General features: G+C 37.5%; 1 protein-coding gene across 1 annotated transcript in view; it reads right to left on the reverse strand.

Moving 5' to 3' along the window:
• Positions 1 to 230: 230 nt before the first annotated feature.
• triqk (triple QxxK/R motif containing) overlaps positions 231 to 19,915 on the reverse strand; it is a 37,401-nt gene continuing 17,716 nt past the window's right edge. The window contains exons 3-4 of the mRNA XM_047384847.1: positions 18,143 to 18,228; positions 231 to 2,428 (exon numbers count right to left, since the gene is read on the reverse strand). Coding sequence (XP_047240803.1) covers positions 2,321 to 2,428; positions 18,143 to 18,228 — 194 coding nt within the window. The 3' untranslated portion in view covers positions 231 to 2,320. The remainder of the gene's footprint in view (positions 2,429 to 18,142; positions 18,229 to 19,915) is intronic.

The following is a 19,915-nucleotide window of genomic DNA, read 5'->3' on the forward strand; positions in this document are numbered from 1 at the left end:
GTCAGTAAGATCAGACTGCTTAATGAACTTTCATTGAGTTTATTAAGTTTAATCACTGCAATTACAGGAATTGTTGCCACATAAGCAGATGTCTGATCTGCATGCTAAATCTCTCTGCAAGGTTTCAGCTATAAAAGTTTAAGACTAAAAGTTTACATTCAAGAAGATATTTATTTTGTCGAGAGAAAAATGTGGTTTAGTTTATGCAAAACGTCACATAAATTCAAAGATGTTATGAAACTGCAAACATCATGCAGCATTTTTTATTAAGCAAAAGATTGATTTACATTCTGCAGTAGAAATCTTGAAAAAAAAAAAAAATTCAACAAATTCAACAACCCTTTAAAAAACTATAATGTTCATGCACCCTTCTAGTGGGTTTAACAATAGTAAAAACCATTACACAAATATTCAACATAACTGAACCAATACAAAAAGAAGTCTTTCCATTTTTCTGATGTCGCAGCTCTTGTAGCTGTAATGGTGAGCTTTTAGATAACAGGTGTCATGTTTGAAGGTCTATTAGGCCCGACTTTTCATTGTTACACATGTGAGCGAGTCGCAGCGCAGGAGGGTCCCGATGTACCAAAGCATGATAAAAGCCCCTGGTTGAGGGTACGAGTGTTCTAATCATAATGGTTTCTTTGACATGTAGTCTTTTTTACAAGAAGTCGCAAGGTTGTGGGAGAAAACATATGCTGAAAGCTGCAAAATCTGTCTCACATTTCACAAGGCATTTCAACAGCAGAACACAATCAGACCCAGACTTTAAGATCTCCATTCAGTTAAAGGTAAACAAGGTTGGGAATGAGTGCTATCACAAGGCTGATTGTGTATTTGGTATAGCCTTTCATGTATTTTGTAACAAAAAAGTGATGAGGAAAAGTTCCTAAAACAAATGTAAAGAAGGAAGACAACTTTTCCAAGAAAAACAACACAGAGCAAAAGCACTTAGGCTAAAACTGCGGACAGAAGATCACTCTTTGCAGCTTGGAGTCCAGTTGCACAAAAACTTCTGAACAACCTTCATATTTCTTAAAACAAAATAAACATGGAAGAACATTTCAGTGTTCTCTGCTCCCCTCTTTAAGCCTTTAATTTCTACTTAAATGAAAGAGCCTGATTGTATTTGCAGCGCCTCTCCTGAATGTGTCTGTCTGCGTGCAGCAGGTGCACTGTGGCGTTCTGTATTCTGCACACATGTTCAATCAGGACGAGGGCTTTGCGGATTCTAATCTCACACTTTGTGATCTCAAGATATCTACGAGGAGAGCTCTGTGCACTAGAATGTGAGGAAGGGGTTTGTCTGGAGCTGCAGCAGCAGCAGATTTACATTTTTCTATTAGTGGTGGAAAACAAAGGGACGTGACTGTGCAGAATAAGACAGGCACAGCTCAGTCCTGACTGTGTGAGGTGTAAAGAGAGGCTGATTGTCTTTGCTGTAAGGTTTAACGGGCAAATTATGAAAAATTCTGCTTTTTATGACCTTTGTGGTTTCACAGAAGTGATGCACCGATCAATCGGCCCAGTGATTGGAGTTCCCAGGACCTTTGATGCATAAACAGAATTGTACCCATTTTTGATGTTTTATGTTTCACTGTTTGTTTGTTTGTTTGTAGATGTTGTCAACATTATGTTGTGCTATTTTAAATGATTATTACTTTAATTTTTAGAGGTACTTAAAAAAAAAAAAAAAGCCCATCTAGGGTCAAGTGCCGCAAATTAGCTGTTGCTATTGCACTATGACGCAAACATGGGACTGCTGTTTTGTTCAATTGGTCTATGTCTATGTCAATGTGTGTCTGGCCCGATCAAATAAACTTCAATAAATAAATAAAATACTCCTTTCTTTTCTGTTGGATTTAAAACTCCCTTAAAGAAAAAACACAAGTTTTTTTATTTTATGGCCAATGTTGAAATGTCAAAATTTTACATTTAACGGTTGAAACAAAACAGTTCAGCCTGTGTGTGTTTTAGACCATAAAAAAAGAGTTGGTCAAAATCTAAATTGGTGGGTTAAACCAAAACAAAGACAAAAAAAAAAAAAAAAATCAGTATTGGCCCAGACAAGACCGATCGATCCATCTGTATTCCAAAGTATAATTGTTTGAATTACAACAATAAGTCAATGATAACTTACAACAACAAAAGGCAGGAAAGCAATGATTTAAAATTAACCAAACCAAAGAAAGTGCAACTTTCCTTTGGGGCTGAATGAGAAATATTTCTGACACATTTGCGAAGGTTTTATCTACTAAACATTCTTGTCTTTGCTCATAAAAACAGGACCCAAAGGTGTTGGTTTACTGTCCACAATTCATTAATCCATGTCCACATCCAGGTTAATCTCGGTGCTCAGGTTCAGGTAGAAGAAGGCGTAAACGCAGAGCACAAAGAACAGAATTGCTGCGACAACCAGGAATGCATCCTACAAAGAAAAGAAAAAGTTTATATATTATTTATTTATCCAATTTCCAGATTTTCAACACGCTGTGTTACATACCTGAGAAACAGTTTTTCAAATTACCTTATAAGAATAAAAATCCAATGTTTGAATAGTTTTTAAAGTAAATAGATTACAGAACAAGGCCTGCAAAAATCAAAACCAGTTAAAGGTCTACATGAAAATGAAATGAAAGTGGCATTTCATTAAAACAAAAGCAATACTAAAGTGATTTCTCCCTTGGTTCTCTGAGCTCTTTTGAGCAGAAACGGCAAGTCTTAGTAGAAGAGTAAACTTGAAGAGTACCATCAAAGGATTGTCGGGACTTTGCAAAATTAGGCACAAAACTTTAAAGGAGAGGGACTAACATGTTTAAATGTGTATGGACATCAAGGCCAAATCCCACAATGCAAAACACACAGGAACAAGGGGTGTTTATAGTAATTAAGCTATTAATTTTACAATCGAAAAACAGTTAACATTTATTAGTTATAGGCATGGGCCACATTTAGGTACCAGGGTATACTAATGTTTACGAGCAAAGGTTTAAAAACAGCGAAGATTTCCCGCTGTATTGTTAGTTTATGTTTTTGTTGCCGTTTATTCATATTAGTACAAGGAACACATGATTCGATTTTGGTGGGGATGTGGAGCACCATCTGGATCCAGGATTATTTTGAATGATTCTTTATCATTGCCTGACAACCTCCTGCATGGTTCCTCACCCTGTCACCAGCTGATATGGAGTGGCCAGGAGTCATCCAGTGTAGAAGAAAGCTAACATGCATCAGTGACCCTATTGCCTTGGCGGAGGTCTGCGCTCTGTGAGTACTTTTCTAGTTCCTATTGTTTTAATGATGCGTTGCTCTACACTGCCAGCCAGTCATGGCCGAATAAGGCTCCCACACTTTTCCCTCAAAAGATGAGCCTTTTGGAAATATTTGTGTGCAGCCACGAAGGACAAACTAGCACAAGTCCTGTTAAGAAAGATAAGCTTGTTTTCTAAAGTGTTTGAATTTTACTCATTTAGTTATTTATTGCAAAATCTGCTAGTAGAAAAAACCAAGAAGCCATTGTATTGTTGAAATAAACCGATTTGGGCTCTCCAGGAGGCAGACGATAGCTGAGAAACATGGGCGCTTGTTTTTCATATGACTAGTTTGAGGAATGCCAACACTGAAATGGCTACATTTTCTACACTTCTGCTTTCAGATTTTCATTTGTTAGCTTGCAATAGTCTCAGTGTTACTTTAGGAATAGCAGCAAAGAAATGAGCAATTTGTTCCTAATTTCGTTTTAGTCTTTCTCAAAATTGAAAAAGAAAAACTCAAATTAAACATTATAGATCGTATTTTTACAAACAGCATTTTTTAATAATGTTATTTTCATTGAAACAGAAATAATTGATATTCTGTTTTAAACAAATGTTTGCGTCAATAGTAAAACACCACCAGATCCTAGTATTTTTACTTTATCATACCATAAGAATCACGTAAGGGCCCATGCTTTAGTACTTTAAGTACCTTACCTTTAGTACCTTAAAAAGGCAATTCAGCAGCTTTTGAGATGCATTTTTAAGCATTTTACATAAAATATTGACTCAATGCAGTATTGGTTGAGTGATTTTCTGTCCAAAGGTAAGAGGAAGTAACGAGACAGGAAAAAATAAAAACATTCTTGGAATTTATATTCTGATTGTGTCTTAACCCAGCAAATTATCTGTTCATATCTGAATAATTTATTCATGTTTGTCTATACTCATTTTCCACATGGTTTCAGGTAAACAAATCTGCCGTGTCACACACTAGCAGTCTGTATTTATTTCAGTTTTTACCAAGCTTCGTTTTCTACTCTTTCTTTTTTAACTTTAATGGCTTTTCCATCTAATTGCGGTTCTCAGTTTTGTTTTTGGGACGTTCATGTATATTGGCTCTCTTCAATAGCCAAGTAGTTTTCTATATGTGGACTAATGGGAGTAATTTGTTCTAGTCTGGCACAAATTGAATCAGCTTGACCTAATTTGACTAAAATAGGCTAAATAGATTAAAATGAAAAATGACCCGATTCAAAAATAAAACTGTAAAATGGACACTGCAGGCTTTTGTGCTTCAAGATATTTGTGTGGATGTTTCGCTGAAATAGACAAAGGAGATAAAGATTAAAAACTTGACATAAAAAAATAAACAAATGTTTCCTCTCCTTTTGATCAAATATAGATCTATGACCTTAGTCTCCATTAAAATGGGAAAAAAAGTTATTGCAGTTTATTCTACTACCTACAACCCTTGTGTAGTTTTTGGATTATATAATTCATCTATAAAAACACATACTCATGCATAATGTAACCTCCTCTTTGGCATGGTTCTAAAGGGATATTTCTATAATAATCACTTCTTTCTTCTTTTCCCAGCAGAGGAAAAACAGAAGCTGCTGTGCTGACAGAAGGCCAAAACACCAAAGCAGATGTGTTTACTTGTGTATACCTGTGTTTGTATGGAAATGCTTTTACATTCTTTAAAGTAAAACAAGCCTCCACAGTGGGAGTTCAGTTCCTGATGGCTTAATCTGCACAATAATGACACAAACACCCAGCTGATCCACGGCAGGAAATTGTCACATGTTGAAATAAAAGTGAGTAGGTGACAGTGATTCATAATTAAAAAAAAGAAAAAAAGCAAATATGCTTTGAGACGAGGAATTACGGAGCTCATTCTAAAGTAATACATTTTATGTACTTGTTTAATACTTATGGATTGCAAATTAATGAGACTTCTACTAAAAGAATTAGCTTATGCTTTCTTTACATAATAATTAAAAATATGCAGGATGACTGTTTTATTGATTGATGCATGAGTCTACGTTTGTCTCTTCACATGTTTTAAGCACATGTGTCTCTAATGTTATGAGTTTATTCTCTGAGATAAAACAGGCGCCACAGTCTGACTGATCCACGTCAGTCCTACATACAGCATTCTCCACAGTTATTGGGGGAAAAAAACCAAATTCCTTTTTTATTTCACCAGGATAAATCACAATTCAACCTTGAGAAGATTTGTTCAAGGCAACAAGGAAAAACTATTGACCTAAAACTACCCATATCAGACAATATTTGCCCTGTCAGACCAATTATTAAGTTTAAACCAAGGTTGCGTGAAGACCCATGTTTATCTTGACTTTAAAGACAGTAAGGAGGATGGAACACGAGTTAAAGAAAAATAAATGCTCTCCAAAGCTCACTCTAAAAAAACGGCAGCAAATAGTGACGTATTAGGGTCACTAGGCGTCCATTTCAACTATTAGATACTATCTGCATTCTGAACAGGTTGCCTGGGCAGCGTGCCAGAAAAAAAAAAAACCTTTTCAGTCACAAATGCAACGATGTGGTGTTTGCTAAATGATGTTAGGACTAAACTGTAAACGTGTGCCTTGGTCAAATGAGACTAATACAGGTCCTTCTCAAAATATTAGCATATTGTGATAAAGTTCATTATTTTCCATAATGTAATGATGAAAATTTAACATTCATATATTTTAGATTCATTGCACACTAACTGAAATATTTCAGGTCTTTTATTGTCTTAATACGGATGATTTTGGCATACAGCTCATGAAAACCCAAAATTCCTATCTCACAAAATTAGCATATTTCATTCGACCAATAAAAGAAAAGTGTTTTTAATACAAAAAAACGTCAACCTTCAAATAATCATGTACAGTTATGCACTCAATGCTTGGTCAGGAATCCTTTTGCAGAAATGACTGCTTCAATGCGGCGTGGCATGGAGGCAATCAGCCTGTGGCACTGCTGAGGTCTTATGGAGGCCCAGGATGCTTCGATAGCGGCCTTTAGCTCATCCAGAGTGTTGGGTCTTGAGTCTCTCAACGTTCTCTTCACAATATCCCACAGATTCTCTATGGGGTTCAGGTCAGGAGAGTTGGCAAGCCAATTGAGCACAGTGATACCATGGTCAGTAAACCATTTACCAGTGGTTTTGGCACTGTGAGCAGGTGCCAGGTCGTACTGAAAAATGAAATCTTCATCTCCATAAAGCTTTTCAGCAGATGGAAGCATGAAGTGCTCCAAAATCTCCTGATAGCTAGCTGCATTGACCCTGCCCTTGATAAAACACAGTGGACCAACACCAGCAGCTGACACGGCACCTCAGACCATCACTGACTGTGGGTACTTGACACTGGACTTCTGGCATTTTGGCATTTCCTTCTCCCCAGTCTTCCTCCAGACTCTGGCACCTTGATTTCCAAATGACATGCAGAATTTGCTTTCATCCGAAAAAAGTACTTTGGACCACTGAGTCCAGTGCTGCTTCTCTGTAGCCCAAGTCAGGCGCTTCTGCCGCTGTTTCTGGTTCAAAAGTGGCTTGACCTGGGGAATGCGGCACCTGTAGCCCATTTCCTACACACACCTGTGCACGGTGGCTCTGGATGTTTCTACTCCAGACTCAGTCCACTGCTTCTGCAGGTCCCCCAAGGTCTGGAATCGGCTCTTCTCCACAATCTTCCTCAGGGTCCGGTCACCTCTTCTCGTTGTCCAGCGTTTTCTGCCACACTTTTTCCTTCCCACAGACTTCCCACTGAGGTGCCTTGATACAGCACTCTGGGAACAGCCTATTCGTTCAGAAATTTCTTTCTGTGTCTTACCCTCTTGCTTGAGGGTGTCAATAGTGGCCTTCTGGACAGCAGTCAGGTCGGCAGTCTTACCCATGATTGGGGTTTTGAGTAATGAACCAGGCTGGGAGTTTTAAAGGCCTCAGGAATCGTTTGCAGGTGTTTAGAGTTAACTCGTCGATTCAGATGATTAGGTTCATAGCTCGTTTAGAGACCCTTTTAATGATATGCTAGTTTTGTGAGATAGGAATTTTGGGTTTTCATGAGCTGTATGCCAAAATCATCCGTATTAAGACAATAAAAGACCTGAAATATTTCAGTTAGTGTGCAATGAATCTAAAATATATGAATGTTAAATTTTCATCATGACATTATGGAAAATAATGAACTTTATCACAATATGCTAATATTTTGAGAAGGACCTGTATGTAGCTCATCAGTAGGTGGTTCTGGGGTAGAAAAGCACCTCATGCCCACTGTTAAGTATGGTAGGGGATCTGTGATGCTGTGGGTCTGTTTCTCTTCCAAACAGGTTTCTTCCTGGGAAACTTGTCAGAGTGCGTAGCATCATGATCTCCTTGAAACATCAAGAAAATGTAAATAAAAATCTGGTGGGTTCTGTCAGAAACCAGAAAATGGATATCTCAGGTTCTTTCAGCAGAATCATCATCCAAAACAAATGACCAAATCCATCCAGAACCCAGGACTCTGGGCAATCTAGAGAGATTGTGGAAAGAGGAACATTCAAAACTCCTCCATTCTAGATACATTTGGTTTCTGAGATGTTGTAGGAGAAGCAACGTACTGCTCAACAGGCATAATGGGGTTCTACAAAGTGGGTGCTGTTAAATGTCAAACTGCACATTTTCTAAAGAATGACTATTTTTTGTTAACATGTTTGCTCGCTTTAGCTGTATTCTGCAGGTATAAATAGGGATTTAAAGATAGGAGTTGATAAAGCTGACTCAGGGTTTTCACAGATGGTAAAACTATTTTTTCTTCAGAGATGGAGAGCAAATTTGACCCTACTTCCACAACTCACTGTTGATCATCAACACGGGTCAGGGAGAGCATCTCATATAATTCCTTAAATAAGTTGCATTAGCAAAACTTCTAACGTGTACCAGGCAGACTTTACACCCCACATGTTTTTTATTCAGGCTGCACGTTCTGGAAAACTCATAAAAAATCTGAATTGAGTCCAGATGTTTGCTTTCAAAACATGCAGTCGTGTTTTTACCCTCTTGCTGCAGCCCTCTCCTTTTTCAGCCAACGATCCACCCACAACTTAGCACCGAACAGCTTCATAAGGCAAATTCTAGTTTTTCTTCTTCAGAGTCTAAGAGCAGTTGGATTAATCAAAACATTAATGTTCCACTAGAGCAAGAATATCATAAGACGTCCACTGAAGTTTCTTACACTGTTGTAGAATTTAGTGCCCAATTCATCTTTGAACGACAACCTCCACACATAGCTGAGAGAATTATAGATGCACCGATTGAGCTGATCCTGGCCAACCTGCTGATTCGGATTTTTTTTTTAATTTACTTGTAAAATTCTGTTTTGTAAAATAAACTAGATTTGTTTCAGAACAGTAGCTGCATACATTTTAGAATAAGACCTTTTGAAATCACATTTTAGAAGTCATAAAATTAGTCAGTCCAGAGCACTGAACTCTACCTGCTATCTTCACAGACCTTCACAAACCTTTACAGTAAAACAGGTTTTGACAAAACTGGCCTATTTTTTTTCAAAAGATTTTCTATCCGCTAATTGTCAAACAAATTGAGGCTTTTCAACAAAGTGGAATTCAAGTTGAAAATGGGAATTTGGAGCGCTTGTTCATTATGTGGGGCTCAGACGATTACAATCTTCATCAGCTGGAGTTTCATTAGGGACACTCACAGTATTGAACAATGCCAGTAAATCTTTATCAAGAGAACTCATTAGCCGCAAACTTTCTAATCAGCACCAGAGAGCTTGGAGGGCTTTGAAAGGGTGCAGAGTGCAGCCTGATTAAAAACTAAATATTTCGTTTTAAATAACCTTTAACAAAACAATTTGACCCTGGGAAAGTCACAATAACATAATTAAAACCTCTGCATTTATTTCAAATTTAGATTTTTATGTTCATCTATTTTTTAACTGTACTTAGTCTGTTTGAAGTAGTCATGAGTGGGTTATCATTGGTGTTGGTATGAAAATATTAGTTTCAAAACTGCCAACATCTTCTATAAAACTGTTCTACAGTCCAAGTTACTTTCAGTGATATGCGAGTGAACATGCTGAAGTCACTGGAGTTTTCAATCGCTGTATAGAACATAGATTACCTCTGCCCTGTCCCCCTTCCTGACCCATTGCTGTGTGGTTAGCTGGCTGAAAGAAATGAAGCTGTTTAAAATTATTTCTGGCCCCGAAAAACAGACGTTCATGGTATGAAAACTAAAGGAGAGCCACTTGTCCAAAATTTAGCAGTTTCTAAGTTAGCTTAACAGCAAGTCTGTTTAGCAGTTGACTGCAGGCTAGCTACCTGAGCAGATAGCCTGACTAATTATTCATTTCATATTAACTTGTTGCTGTATAAAAGGTTAGAACAGCAAAAGGTAAAACTGAATAATGGGCAGATTTACTTAAAAGCTGCAACTAAATTTAGCAGGAGTAAATTTTGTATGTTTGCTAAAACCTATACATCAAAATCAACCCAGCAGTAAAAACCTTTCAAGCAGGAATATTTTTTGTTAATATTTGTTTTTTAAATAAAAGAAGTAGATCATGTTATACATTTTTGTTTTGTTTTAAAATGTTTGTGTAAACAGTTATTTTTTTTACTTAAGGTTATCATCTTGTTAGACTCACAAGTTCCACAATCAAAAGTAAACAAAAAAAAAAAAAAAAACACATTTAGGAAGCAGACAAAAACCACAACACAAATTCAACCCCACGGCCAAATTATAGAGAGAAACGACAAATGAAAAACAAGAGAATGAAAGAGAAAACAACAAAGAGATAAGACTGCGCACAAATGAGGGGTGGCAGGGGGCTAATAATAATAACTCCTCTCTGACTAAGACAATGGGGGTTGGGGGTGACAATTAAAAAGCGTCAGCCTCCACCCAACTATCTGTGTACACGTTGCAGAGCCTCATCATCAGCCGCATTGGTCTTCATTAGCCTTGGCCCGCATTTATCTCCAACCCAGCAGCCTCCAAAAAGCTTAAAGTCCTCTCTTAATTGGAAAACTTTTATATTTCATGCACTTTAGCTTCATATATTACCCGCCGGGCTCCTGCCGCTTGATTTACTTTTCCATTTTGCCAGGGCCTCGGAGAAAAAGGAAAGCGTGATCAAATCGCGGAGCCTTGATTGATTTCCGCTTTCTCTTTTCGTCTCTGGCAGCTTAGAAAATATAATAAAGACAGCAGTATTTTTTTTTTTAGAAAACATCAGAAAGAAAATATTTTGCTCAAGATATACAGAAGCATTTGACTAAAATCTGGTGAAACAAAAGGAGACAAAACAATCCCTCGCCCCACTTCTTTATGCCAACAGCTGGTTACAGTAACTCGACTATGAAAACAAGCTGGAGGGGTTTCGTTGCAAACACTCGAGTCGTACAAAGCACCTGCACTTGATTGAGATCCCCGTTTTCTAGGAGAGCGGCCCACTGAGTCGAGGCCCGCAAACACATGTATGTGCAGTCGCGCACATGTACACACACCCTCAGACACAAGCTCGGAGCCTTTCTGCCCACATTTTGATGGAGACCTCTGGATGGGGGCCTGAGCACATCATCATCTTTATCACACGGCTCCCTCAGCTTTGGCGGCAGCTGCAACAAACTCAGTGTGCTAGGAGCCCAAGTGCCCGTCGCCCTGGCGACGAGCCACAGCTCAGCAGACATCCTCTTATCTGGTCTGATTTTTATCCTCCTCCTGGGTTTGTTTGTGCGAGCCTGTGTGGGAATGTGTGCATCAATCTAGACGCACCTATGTGTTTGTGGCTGTAAGTGTGTAGACACAGAAACTGATGGGGCACTTATCCTGCAGTCACAAAGCATGGTTAAATTACACAGGTTCCAGCAATAAATACATTTTAGAGTTTCTTTCTGTTTTTTTTTTTTTTTTCTGGTTTTTACACAAGCTCTGACTGGCCAATTTATATTCAACTTTAAGAACTGAGCAACCAAAACATTATTTTTTTCTAATCTCAGCAATTTACAGTTAAACATGCACGAACAACTCATATTCCTATTCTCCAAAACAGGTTAAAAGCCTTTTGCTCCGTGTCATTGAAAATCTAAAAACATTAACATCAAGGTTGTTGAAAATACTAACAAAATTCAGTTAGAAAACAAATTACAATACATCTCTTTATTATAACAAATTAAAAACTTTAATTTACAAAAAATTGAATCAAGTAAGCAAAATAAACTACAGCTGTGTTTAATATATTTAACGAAAAGAAACTAATTTACTATCTTGCATTTTGAAAACAGGAAGAGAGGCTTCAGCAGATACCAGGAGGGCTGAACGTGTTACGTATGGTACTGTTCTATCCTTGTGAGGTTTCACCCTGTCATGAAACGTGTATTTGAAAATGTTGGCAGCCTTCTGGAAATCTCAGAGTTAAGCTAAGTATCTACACTATTAAGGGCGTACATACAAGGCATGCCATTTAGTTGCTAATGCTAACCACACTAACCATGCATATCACATAACCAATTCCAAGAATGTAACACACATTTATCATTATAGCAATAACAGTGTACCCAATATGCATATTGTTAAGAACTGCTTGGACTCTAATAAATATTAACCTATTATTGAGAAACCATGCCATCAGCCTCTTTATGCCAGTAACGTATTTGGTAACACTTGCTCAAGTGTAAGTTTTAGAAAGCAAAGATGAAGTTAGGTGGTCAAGTCATTAAGAAACTAAAACGTTTCTACTAAAAGTCGTTTCAATGCCAAAACAGCAGAAATTAGCTAAAAGCAGCTTTAAACAAAAAAAAAAAAAAACCTGTTGTTGAGATGAAAATTATGAATTAATTTATTTTTTTTTTCCAGCAGCTCGATAGCTCATTATCTGGGGTATGGGGTCTTTGGTATGAATCCCAAGCAGGAAAACAATAACACTTTTCAATTAGTTTATTTATCGGAAGCCATATCTTTATTGCAACATTTACCAATATTATCACATTGCATATCATCTACGCCAATACCAGATGACTTTTAAAAAATTTTATTAAACTCTTTCACAGTGAATGCTCTTTCTCACACAGTGTGACGTCACCTCTGCTACCAACATATGTATGTATTGAAATTTCACAACAGGAAGAATAGAAAAAGTATCTTGGTGCTACTAGGTATTACCTCTTTACAGTCGATTCAGACACCTTTTGTGCTTCCTGCTGACAAAAAAGTTTTGCTGCAAAATGTAAATTAACACCATTTGGTCAGTCACATGTTTGTTTTTCTACCTTTTAATTGGACGTTTATTAATGGAACCACAAATAAATGTCAAAGGTGATCAAAAGAATTAAAACAAAAATGACCAAAAGTGGAGATACAAGGTTTTTGGCTGACTGCCACAAAATACAAAATAAGGTGACTTTTGCCTGGAAACATGTTGAAAGATTTTGAATATATATATATAATAAGGCGGCATCGTGTTAAATATAATCTGATCAAATAATTTACTGTTTTGTGTGCTTTTTGCAATGTTTGTAAATACTTTCTTTTCCTAAGACGTTACATTTTACTTTAAAACAAAAACATCAGCGGTTAATCTATGTTGCAACACACACCATTGTTTTATGAACAGCACGGATACAAACACTTATTGTTGACCAGTTACCTGTTAAACATCAAATGGCAACTGTATGCCCTCTGCTTATTCTCTTCACTACTTTTAGAAAACAGGCAAAAACGAAATAAAGAAATACAACACTGTTTCCCCACAACACAAATTCACCAATGACAGATGGAACGTAACCAAAGTCATCATCTGTAGTCTCCATCCTCTGCCAAATCGCCACCCCCCACAAACTTTCTAGACTCGGCAGCTAAATAAGACTGCGAGAAAGGCTGTGCAGAAGCGAACAGAAGGTTGTTTGTGCCAATTAGACGAGGCAGGAGGCTTGTTTTCTGTGCTGCAAGAGAATGCTGCTGGAGCTACTCTGAAGGCTTTGCTTCTTCTCTAGGCAATCTTAAGGAGAGACCGCAGACTGAACCTCCTGCCAGTTTCTTTTTTTTCTGCTGTCAGAACGCAACACTACTGTCTGACAGAACAACAGACTTATATTCCATCATGTCACTTTTGTAAAATCACTAAAAATTAGTGCATTAGTGTCTCAATTTATACTGCAGGTAGCTTTTGTTTTTTATATAATACAAAATTGATAGTTGCTGATCCTCGTGCACATTCCTAGTTCCTCTGCAGTGTTCCATCCTTCTCTCTGCCAAATTATCCAGACTGTCCTGTTAGTAGGACAGCCCAGAGACAGCCTGCCCTGGCAGCTGCCAGATTCTCCGTGCCTGCGTGTCTGTTGGCCCTTCTGAGATGCCATCTGCATCTGCACTCAGCGTTTCATACAGAGAAGAGAAGTACTTATACAGGTGCATCTCAACAAATTAAGAATCAAAGCGTTTATTTATTTTGGTAATCTTATAGGAAAAAGTGAAACAAAGATTCTACACATATAATGATATATTTGAAGTGTTTATGTCTGTTAATTTTGATAACTATGGCTTATAGCAAATGAAAAAAACTGAATTCAGTTTCTCTGAAAAAATAAAAGACAAATAAAAAAGATTTTGATACATTAATGTTAAATTACAGCCTATGCAATCATACTGCAGACTGCTAATTTGTCATTTCTTAACAGAAGAGAGCCATTGACAGCGTCCGTGAGAAGGGCAAAGCATAAAAGGTCACCGCCAAAAAATCTGGCTCTGTAAGTGCTGTATTTAACCGTACTAATGGAAAATTAGGTGGAAGGAAAAAGTGTGGTAAAAAAGGTAAAACAAAAATATATATTAAAAAAATGACGCAGAATCGACAGGTATAGCCACAGCCTTGAAAGAATGTGAAGCAAAGCCCATCTAGAAGTTTGGGTGAGATTAACAAGGAGTCGACTACGGTTGGAGTGAATTCTTTAAGAGCCACCAACACTGAGATGTACCCAGGACAACAGACCGTTACAATCAATCAATGATGTTTAGGAATTTGTGGTCTTGCGTGAACTCACATAAAAGTGATCAACAGATCAACAGCAATATCTACAAATCCACAAATGGACAGGCATATTATGTTTTATTAATACCAGAAGGGAAATTGTTGCTGTAGCCAATAACATAAAAATGCAAAACAAACAAAAAAAAAATCACAAAACATTTGTGCAAACATTAACCAAAATAATTTTAAAAAGTGACTTCAATAAATAAATATCAGGTTAGATTAAATTCTGTGAGCCCAGACCTCCTACTAGTGGATGAGTTAAAACATCTTAACAGCAAATGGCAGAAACGGGTTCCGATATTATTCAGGGATAACATGGTTGAATGAACCTGCTGCTGGTTTTTTTTACCTCTGGATTTATATCCTTGAGATGATGGGAGCCCTTTTTGAGAATTTTGAAAAGCTTCGTCAACATTCTGTCCTCAAACACTTTTTCCAGTGTGGGCAGAAATCATGAACAACTGTTGCAATCCTTGCATTAAGCCACTCTTGAACTGGAGACAACATCAAAAGCGTTTTACCTGGGATAACAAAAAAAAGCACTGATTGCTCAGTGGTCTGAAGTCCTCTTTTCAGATCAAAGTAAATTTTGCATTTCATTTATAAGTCAAGGTCCCAGAGTCAGGGGGGAAGACTGGAGAGGCACAGAATCCAAGTTGCCTGAGGTCCAGTGCGACATTTCCACATTCAGTCATTATTTGGAAAGCTATGTTGAAGCAGATAATAAAGGCTACCTGCCTCCAAGCTACGCCACACGGAAGCAACAATTTAAGCAAATGGAGCCACTCCATGGACTGAGTGGGGCTCTGTCCACTGTACACAAACTGTAGAGTACATGGACATAAATTTCAGCAGACCAACATTTCTGCATTTTTTGTAGGTTGTATCTATTCGATTTTTCAGAAAACTGAATATTGGGTTTACATTAGCTGTAGGCCGTCATTATCAAAATCTACAGAAATAAACACTTGAAATGTATCCTTCTGTGTCTAGTACATCTGTGAGTTTTATATTGTGAAATAATTTACTAAAATAAATGAACTTTTCCATGATATTCTAATTTACTGAGATGCACCTGCAACATACAATTGTACCCAAATCTGTGCTACAAACGGCAAAGGAAAATTGAAGCCGTCAGCTAGAGGTTTAGAAGCTTGTTAGAGCTTTCTGAATTCATCGTAAAGCTGTGTGAAACCGGAAAAAAAGAAACCCTTTTTCAACTTAACATCAGTGTAAAAAGAACTTGATGGGTAAGCAAGCATGACCAAATATCCATTACATTTAGGCGGAATTTCAATCAAACTCTCGGCCAAGAGGTCCAAGTCAGTTTAATATCCTCATCCCAGAGGTATTTTTAATCCGACCTCTGAAAATTCCCCTCGTCTTGGGCACGAAAAACATAAATTATTCATGACCGATATCAATATTTCAAGATATGGACTAATCTAATTGGATTAAAGACGTGTTTAATGAGGCCCTGCATGTCTAAGAGTTGCATATTTTAGAACCTGACCATTTCACCCAGTGCTTAATGCTGGATGTGATTTGTTCATTCTTTAGGGTCTTTGCTGAGGCTTAATGAGGAAAAGAAGGTGCTGGGTTGTTATAAGTGTAAACAGAACAACTTTTTAATTGGCTGAAGAAAAACAACTCTGCAAAAAAAACTAATGATGATAACAAACCAATAAAAAAGATTTACCCAGTGAATTCAGTTCCATTTCATAGTTTCTGCTATTTTAAATAGGATTAAAAGCCTATCTCGGACTATAATGTTAGTAAAAGCAAATTCATTGAGAAAAACAAAAGAAAAAATGCTATGAGAATTAATAATATGGAGTTGTCCATTTTTGCCAACTTGCACTTGCTGCTGTGTGACAAAGGAACTGCAAATAACATCCTTAAAACACCAACATTACTAAATACAATTCCTAACTGTATATGACATTTTTCTCCAATTTGTTTTGTCCACTATATTATCCATCTCTCTCCCACCGTCTCTAATTCCTTGTTTACATTTCTTAGTTCTCACTAAATAGGGGTGTAAGAATATATCCCACTCACAAGATAAGATAAAATTATATCTGATTAACAAGAATGAGACAGCATGTGATTTTATTAACATTTCTGGTAAAACAAGGAATCCCCATCTTTTGCTTTGTTGTTCCATTTTAACATGTCAGATTCCTAATTTAGTCCTGATTTATATTGGGCCACTTTAAAACCTTGATTTTGTTGTTTTATAAGCCATTCAGAGGTGGACTTGCTGGTGTACGTTGAATACTTTTTTTACCGCATCACCCGAGTACCGTCCATTTTTCTTTAGGATTTTGTGCTAGAGAGCAGACTTCATGGTTCCAACAGTTATGGTAAATTGTCCTAAACCAGCAAGACAGACCCACACCATCACACTACCGTAACTGTCAGTGTGATATACTTTTCCTGAAATGCTAAGTTAGTTTTACACTAGATGTAACAGGACACACTCGAATATTGTCTCATCAGTCCAAAAGTTTCCAAAAGGTCTCAGGAATTATCAAAATGTTTTTTGGCAAAAAGACAAGTCTTTGTCCTCTTTTTCGTCAGCAGTGCTTTTGTTTTACCTCTGCTAAGTAGGTCATGCCATCAGTTGAGTTTGTCGTTCTGTGTATGTGTGCGTTAGCATATCATTCATTTGATTAAAAAAATGCCACAGAATATTGTGATAAGACTTTTAAGTTCATATCTGTAGTTCCCTGCAGTCCCAAACCCTTTGAAAAAGCTTTTTAACCTTTTCTAGACTGTTAGATGTGAACTAATATAAAATTGTGGCACTTTCTGTTAAATTCAATTCAAATTCAAACATACTTTATTAATCCCAAAGGGAAATTAAATGTTGTTATAGCTCATATTATGAAGGTTTCTTCAAAGAGCCGTTGTAGATGCTGATGGCTGTGGGCAGGAAGGATCTCCTGTAGCGCTCCGTCTTACAGCAGATCTGAAGAAGCCTCTGACTGAAGACACTCTGTTGTTGTAGGACAGTCTCATGAAGAGGATGCTCAGGGTTCTCCATAATGTTCTTCATTTTATGAAGAATCCGTCTTTCCACAATGATCTCCAGAGGTTCCAGAAGAGTCCCCAGAACAGAGCCAGCCTTTTTTATCAGCTTGTTGAGCTTTTTTAAGTCCCTGGCTCTGATGCTGCTTCCCCAGCAGATGATGGCAGAAGAGATCACACTTTCCACAACAAACCTATAGAAGATATGCAGCATCTTGCTGCAAACGCCAAAGGATCTAAGCTTCCTCAAGAAGTACAGTCTGCTCTGTCCCTTCTTGTAGATGGCTTCACAGTTGCATCTCCACTCTAGTCTGTTGTCCAGGTGAACATCGAGGTATTTATACTCCTCCACCACCTCCACTTCTTCTCCCATGATGGAAATAGTTTTTGACTTATTCCTGTTTCTCTTAAAATCTACAATCATCTCCTTTGTTTTAGTCACGTTCAAGATGAGATGATTGTTTCCACACCATGTAGGACATTGCAATTTATTTTACAGCTTACAATACGTCTATGGGTGCGAGGCCACATCACATAATTACAGGTAAATCTGGTGCATGTCATCTCCCTCTCAAAAGGCGTACAGTGTGTTCCTGAAGCAGCACATTGAAGTGTCTGGGATATTAAAAATAACCCGGTGAGATGCATTCTCAATCAGGTAGTTAGACAAATAGGAAGGAAAATGATTGGCAGACAGACAAGAAGAATCCCAGATAGACCGAGACACACTGGCAGAGAGGAGTGTAATGGACACTCAATTTACACTGGAGGAGACAGAGATGTTTGCTGAGGTAATCTTACCCTAAATCCAGAGGAATTTTTCTTTGCTTCAGCTTTCAGCCGTGTCGCCTTTAAGACAGACTTTGTCTTTTTGTAGTCCTGCTTACCTAAAATTGGGAGAACATAGGGAGAAAACTGATAAGTATGTGAGAGTATGAAGAGACAAAATGCCACGGGTGTACAGGGTGGCAGAGGAGCGGCAGCACATTCCTGCCAGCATCCGTATGTGTAAGGTAGGTAACCATTAGGGTTGCAAATATGTGAAAAGATTCCATAAACTGCCAACAATTTTGGGTGAAATTTAAACAAGCTTTGTTTGCATAGTACTTTTGTAATATGTAGACATCATTGTGATAGTTGCAAATTAAGCATTAATACAACAAATACATTAGCCTATAATAGCAAAACTGGGCTGCATGGTGGAACCGTGATAAGCACTGTTGTCTTGCAGCAAGAAAGTCCTGGGTTTAAATCTCAGCCTTTGGCTCTTTCAACATTGTCTCTGCTTGTTCTCCCCGTTAATATGTGGGTTCTCTACGGGTACTCCAGGTTCCTCCCAAACTCTGAAAACAAGACTGTTGTATTAATGGGTCTCTCTACATTGCCTTTGGGTATGAGTGTTTGCAAGCATGGTTGTTTGTCCTGCGCATCTCTGTGTTGGCCTGTCATGGACTGGCGTCCTGTCCAGGGTGTACTCCGCATTTTGCTCAATGACCACTGACGTTAGACCAAGGTTCTATGCATAGATGTACTCAAGAGTGATTGCTCAAACTCTGGTTATTTTAGTAAAGATTATGCTAAAGTATAGAGCAGAACAATATAGCAAATCAATTGTCAGGAATTCATGCGTTACATATCCAGAATATATTTGGCCAGTTGGATGGACTCAAACTGCCATTAGTGCCCACACCTGATGTAGACTATTGGTGTCTGAGACATTAAAGCTCCCAGAGAGTGGCAGAGACATTGAGTAATGATAATGAAAGTAGAACCGTAACTGATAGATATCAGAATTTTCAGTAATACAGTAGTATCTTAATTACATATTTTTCTGATATTGTGCATGCCAACTAAAATATATTTTCCCCAACTGTAATTAAAACTTTAATTATTTTAAAATCCAAGTTGATTCTCATTTATTACAACACATTTGTGGTAATTTCCACAAATTCACATTGATTGTTATGAAAAGTTTCCAAAATCCCAGTATTTTTTAATCTTAATTTACAAAAACCAAATTTATGCTAATCACTTATTGCTTATTTTTTTGTAATAAAGACAAGTTTGATTGAACTTTAGGCGCAGTCAGTGAACTGTGACATAACTGTAGTAAACTGTCTGTCAAGGACCTGCGTAGAAAAAATGGAACAGTATTTTAGAATGAGGCAGAAAAATATCCTCCTTGACTATTACAGGTATTACAATTGGAGAAGGTGTTCGAAAGAATATCCTTAAAATAAAAAGGTGTCAAAAATTTTTTTTGAAATTTACACTTTATTCTAAAATATATTTTCTCTCTCGTCTATAGACAGTAAAGAGGAATGACCATAAGCTCTGTGTTAAGGCTTGGTCTTACAAGATAATTTTCTTTGTTGTTTACATTCATTACTCTTCCCATTACTTTTTCTGAGATTTCAAATTCACTCATTCTTCCTTTCTCTCTCTTGGTTCCTTCAGGTACTAAAACCCTCCCCTTCACCTCCCGCTGACTCTGTGAGCGACTAATAGAAATGGGGAGCATGTTGCCAGAAACAGACAGTGAGCTAGTGGGAATTCATAAGGGGAAAAGGGTCA

This window comes from Girardinichthys multiradiatus, chromosome 13 (assembly GCF_021462225.1).
Source record: "Girardinichthys multiradiatus isolate DD_20200921_A chromosome 13, DD_fGirMul_XY1, whole genome shotgun sequence".
NCBI lineage: Eukaryota > Metazoa > Chordata > Actinopteri > Cyprinodontiformes > Goodeidae > Girardinichthys > Girardinichthys multiradiatus.